The 5,996-nt window shown below is 48.4% G+C and overlaps 1 protein-coding gene across 1 annotated transcript; it reads left to right on the forward strand.

Annotated features, from left to right (window-relative positions):
• The first annotated feature begins 390 nt into the window (after positions 1-390).
• On the forward strand, positions 391-5,939 carry nptx1l (neuronal pentraxin 1 like). The gene is made up of 5 exons (XM_062525847.1): positions 391-938; positions 1,444-1,651; positions 2,929-3,173; positions 4,382-4,561; positions 5,580-5,939. Exons 1-5 carry the CDS (start codon positions 495-497, stop codon positions 5,799-5,801), a joined length of 1,299 nt encoding a protein of 432 aa, XP_062381831.1. The 5' UTR covers positions 391-494; the 3' UTR covers positions 5,802-5,939.
• The last annotated feature ends 57 nt before the right edge of the window (positions 5,940-5,996 follow it).

Raw genomic sequence — 5,996 nt, forward strand, 5'->3', positions numbered from 1 at the left:
TCCCTTCTGAAGAAGACTACTAAAACGCTTTAACCCTCTCTGACTAAAAGCTTCGATGGGCTTACAAATAAACACGGCAGTCTCTAAACTGAGGGCAAAGGACTATTCCACTTACATACCCAGGATTTGCAAATAAATAATACAACGACAGAAAGGATAAATCGTCGTAGCTATGAAATATTCAGCATCCGTGGGCCAGGGGCAAAGAAAACGGTTTCATCTTTTGAACGTGACGTTCTTTCCACCTCACAGTCGCGGGGCGGGCACGGATTAGGCGTTGGAACTCCGCTTCCTGTCCCCTCGTGATGTCGCGAGCCCGCACTCTACTGCCCGCGCACTATATAAACCATGCGCGCGCAGCAAACGGATTACAACAAGGAACAGCTCCGTGGTGCTGAAATCTCAAACGCGCACTCCCACTGGCGCTACACGCACACACACACACACACACACACTGCGATTTCAGCACTGAAAACACTCACGTCTCTCTAATAATGGAGGTTTACTTGAACGGATTCACGTGGAAACTTTTTCTACTTTCTTACTTATTTCTGGAGTGCTTGTCCCAGGACTTTGGACAACAAACCCAGTTCATCTGCACGTCGGTACCCAAGGATATGGACATATGTTCAGCGACGTTACAAAACAGTGTTCCGGGAGAGGATTTGAAGACCACGGTGATGCAGCTCCGAGAAACAGTACTTCAGCAGAAGGAAACCATCATGAACCAAAAAGAGACTATTCGGGAACTAACCTCCAAGCTCACACGCTGCGAGAGTCAGAGCGGGACGGACTCCGGGGATTCTCGCGGCAGCGGGCGAAGGAAAGAGTCCGGTACTAAGAACACTATGGGGGATGTATCGCGAGCTCCTTCAGACACGCTGACGCAGTTGTCACAGACTTTACAGTCTCTCAAACAGAGATTGGAAAATCTAGAGGTATGTAGGATACTAGTCTATTTTAAACAATTACAATCCAATTCAAATTCGCGCCGTTGAATACGAGCCGTTCATTCTTAATTCGGGCTGTAATTGTGTTTAAATAACACTTTAGCCGGATTTAATCCACGTGCCCCGTTGCAATGTTCCGGAAACTGTTTTAACGATTAGGTTAATTAAAAGCAAGATCAGGACATCATCTGAGGACAACGGCTGATTTGACAAATTTAGTTACCGGTAAAGTCCACTGGGGTCGAGGACAACGTGAGGCAGCAGCCTAAGCTTCGAACAACTTAATCTGGCTTTGGCATTTACGTGTCCTCGGCCAAAACACTGGCGCTGAAAGGCTCTCTTATTTATTTATTTATTTGGCTTGTTTATTTATTTAGGCTATGTAGCCTACGTGTCTGTATTTTCTCATTTACATACTGTAACACATACATCGAACTACTGTTTGTAATATATGATGTGTAATATGTCGCTTTCCCTCTGTCCCTTTTCTTAGCAATTCAGCCGAAACAACAACTCGGTGCAGGCGAACAGTCTGAAGGACCTGCTGCAGACCAAGATCGACGACTTGGAGAAGCAGGTTTTGTCCCGCGTGAACACTCTGGAGGAGGGCAAGACGGGGCTGCGCAACGAGACTGAGCAACGGGGTCGCGTGGAGTCCACTCTCACGTCCCTCCACCAGAGAATCACGGACCTGGAGAAAGGTAGGCTACAATGCCTTGAGGATCGGTCCGTCACTTTCTTGTGCGCTGGATTTTCTTAATCACAGCTAAATCACACTCGACGCGGGGTGTTTGAAAGAAACAGATTCACCAGTTAATGCGGGGTAACTTAATAGATTGTTATTGGCAGAAGAAATAGCCGCCTGTCTGCAGTGTCGCAGAAGTGTGAGTGTGTGTGTGTGTGTGTGTGTGTGTGTGTGTGTGTGTGTGTTTGTGTATGTGCGCGCGCGTGCGCGGTGTGGGGGCGGGAAAGGATAAAGAGCTGCATTGCTTTGCATATCCAATTCCAAATGACCAATTTCGCCGTTTACGCGCGTGATTTACCGTTAACTCAATCAGGGTGGGCAGCGACGGCACCCGTCTCGTGAAGATGAAAATAATTTATTGGCGCAGATCACATCGGCACTCTCCCTGTGTGGTAGACACCAGCCGGACGACTCTCTTTCCCTCTCCCTCTCCCTCTGCCCCGTGTGTGTGTGTGTGTGTGTGTGTGTGTGTGTGTGTGTGTGTGTGTGTGTGAGAGAGAGAGTGTTGATCACAGACGCCGTTCCTCACCCGTGCTCGTTATAGGCCACATCAAACAGGGTCGTAAAAGTGGAAGGGGCAGAGAGAGAGAGGGCGCGAGACCGGGAGCTGGCGGTGTGTGTGTGTGTGTGTGTGTGTGTGTGTGTGTGTGTGTGTGCTGGGAGCAGGCGGGGTGGACTACACTAACTCAGTATTCAGCCCGTCATCCTTGGCTCTCCCGTCTGTAGCGTATTAGAGAGAGCAGAGATTATTTTTAACGTCATTTAAAAAAAAAAAAAAATCTAGGCTATTTGATGAGTAAATGCCGGAAATAGGACGTCTGTGCCATTTTATCCATGTAATTCCTGAAGACGCCCTGAGAGTGTGTGTGTGTGTTCGTTAAAGTGGTGAATGCTGTGTTTGTTCTGTGTCGCTTTGACAAGGTTTCTCTCTGTGAAAGATCTCATTCTTAACTGGTGGGGGTGGTGGTGGTGGTGGTGTGTGTGTGTGTGTGTGTGTGTGAGAGAGAGAGAGAGAGAGAGAGAGTGTCTGTGTGTGTATGTGTGTGTGTGTGTGTGTGTGTGTGTGTTCGTGCGTGTGTGTGTGTGCATGCGTGCGTGTGTGCGTGCGTCCGTGTGCGTATGTGTGTTTGTGTGTTGGAAAAAAAAAATGATCGTCCGACTCCAGAGGCAAGAAGCAAGCCATCCTATGGGGCTGCCGCGTCAAAGTGACCTGATATCTGTTTTCGTCCGCAGGCTTGAAGGAGAACCGTCCGCTGGACAAGTTCCAGCTGACCTTTCCGCTGAGGACCAACTACATGTACGCCAAGGTGAAGAGGAGCTTACCGGAGATGTACGCATTCAGCGTCTGCATGTGGCTCAAGTCCAGCGCCTCGCCGGGAGTTGGCACTCCGTTCTCGTACGCCGTCCCCGGCCAAGCCAACGAGCTGGTGCTCATCGAGTGGGGTAACAACCCCATGGAGCTCCTCATCAACGACAAGGTACGCACGGGGACGGATGTGGCAGAAAAAACAGTTATGTAGAAAAAAAACAGTTATGTAGAAAACCAGTTATGTTTTTGAATGGTCGTGCATCATTCCCTCAGTTTGCCCTCAGATTGGAGAAATACGGATTTCCATGAAACCCATGCATAGGACTTCCTGCTTTCAATGATGTAAAATGATGATTTTTACATCATTGAAAGCAGGAAGTCCAACATTGAAATCAGTATTTCTCCCATCCCAAGGCAAACTGAGGGAATGATGCACGACCAATCAAAAACATGACTGGTTTTCTCAAGATACAAAGCTTAGTGCTAATTGGTGAAGTGTCCCTTTAAGGTACGGGGACGGATGTGGCCAGATCAGGCAGCCTTGCTATATAGTCAGCTGCTCTTGATGTCAGTCGTGTTTGCGGCAGTGTTGTTGGTGTATAATTCATTGCTGTACTGTGGAGCAAGTTTAACCTGGTCCTACCATACATTCATAATGTCCTGTACAGTACAAGAGTATGGTAGCAAGTTTAACCTGGTCCTACCATAATTTCATAATGTGCGAGAGTATGGTAGCAAGTTTAACCTGGTCCCACCATACTTTCATAATGTACGTGAGTATGGTAGCAAGTTTAACCTGGTCCTACCATACTTTCATAATGTGCGAGAGTATGGTAGCAAGTTTAACCTGGTCCTACCATACTTTCATAATGTGCGTGAGTATGGTAGCAAGTTTAACCTGGTCCTACCATACTTTCATAATGTGCGAGAGTATGGTAGCAAGTTTAACCTGGTCCTACCATACTTTCATAATGTGCGAGAGTATGGTAGGAGCAGGCTAGAGCAAGTTTGCATATCTAGTGGAATTACCTTTTCTTCACAGTTAAACTGCTAAAAAACAGCTAAGCTAACAGAAAAATAGTAAGCTTAATGAACTCAACAGGCTCCACTGTAATCTAGCCTGTGCCAAAGCAACTGCTGCAGTAGATGATATATTATGAGATGATTGTATCATAAAGCATTCACAAAGACAGACAATCACATTGGACTGGAGTAAATTTAAGGTCAGTCAGTAAGCTAGCTAGTTGGTAGCCTTACTAACTAATATCGTTAATGAACGATAAACTACTTGTTGTGTGTGAGTTGTTGTGAGAGGGTTGTGTGAGTTGCTGTAGCTTAGACCTATTGTCTCACCTGTGGCTGTCTCACCTGTGGCAGGTGGCGAAGCTGCCGTTCCTGATCAACGATGGCAAGTGGCACCACATCTGCGTTACCTGGACGACGCGTGATGGCGTGTGGGAGGCGTTCCAGGACGGAGTGTCCAGGGGCACCGGGGAGAACCTGGCGCCGTACCACCCCATCAAGCCACAGGGGGTCCTCATCCTGGGGCAGGAACAGGTACGCACACACACACACACACACACACACACACATGGCGCCGTACCACCCCATCAAACCACAAGGGGTCCTCATATTGGGGCAGGAACAGGTACGCACACACACACACACACACACACACACACACGGCGCCGTACCACCCCATCAAACCACAGGGGGTCCTCATATTGGGGCAGGAACAGGTACGCACACACACACACACACACATGGCGCCGTACCACCCCATCAAACCACAGGGGGTCCTCATCCTGGGGCAGGAACAGGTACGCACACACACACACACACACACACACACATGGACACCCCCAGCAAGGCAACTTACAGTAGCTAGCTCTGTCACTAAATCACTTACTTGTGATTGTGTGAATAATCCCGGCCCCCCCATAATAATCCTGCCCCCCCAAAACATTTTTTTAAATACATACACACATACATACATACTTCTGCAGATGATATGTAGATCTGCTCCAACCTTGGTGATATAGATGTCTGTTTCTGTGAGTGAACTAGACCCCCTGGGTGATATGGATATAGACCCCCTGGGTGATATAGATATAGACCCCCTGGGTGATATAGATATCTGTTTCTGTAGTGACCTAGACCCCCTGGGTGATATTGATATCTGTTTCTCTGAGTGAACTACAGTAGACTCCCTGGGTGATATAGATATAGACCCCCTGGGTGATATAAATGTCTGTTTCTGTAGTGAACTAGACCCCCTGGGTGATATAGATATAGACCCCCTGGGTGATATAGATATCTGTTTCTGTAGTGATCTAGACCCCCTGGGTGATATAGATGTCTGTTTCTGTGAGTGATCTAGATCCCCTGGGTAATATAGACATAGACCCCCTGGGTGATATAGATATAGACCCCCTGGGTGATATAGATATAGACCCCCTGGGTGATATAGATATAGACCCCCTGGGTGATATAGATATCTGTTTCTGTAGTGATCTAGACCCTCTTGCTGTGTGACTCCGTTGGTGACGGTGTGCGCTGTCTCCCTTCTCCTCAGGACACGTTGGGCGGTGGTTTCGACGCCACGCAGGCCTTCGTGGGCGACCTGGCCAACTTCAACATCTGGGACCGCAAGCTGTCCACGGGGGAGATCTACAACCTGGCCACCTGCAGCAGCAAGGCTCAGGTGGGCAACGTCTTCTCCTGGCTGGAGACCAGCATCGACATCTACGGCGGGACCTCCAAGTGGACGTTCGAGGCGTGCCGCCAGCTCAACTGAACCTTCCGGAAGCCCTCAGGAACCCTGCAGAACCCCCTCGGAACCCTGTGACCGTGCAGAACTGCACAGAACCCTCTCCTGACCTATCAGAAGACAGCAGGAGAAAGGAACCTTCTCCTGAATCAAGGGTGCAGATTCCCAGATTCCCAGATGTTTCTTTGCAACTGGTTTTAAGAAGAAGAAGAAAAAAAAACA

Source organism: Sardina pilchardus, chromosome 22, assembly GCF_963854185.1.
Source record: "Sardina pilchardus chromosome 22, fSarPil1.1, whole genome shotgun sequence".
NCBI classification, from domain to species: domain Eukaryota; kingdom Metazoa; phylum Chordata; class Actinopteri; order Clupeiformes; family Clupeidae; genus Sardina; species Sardina pilchardus.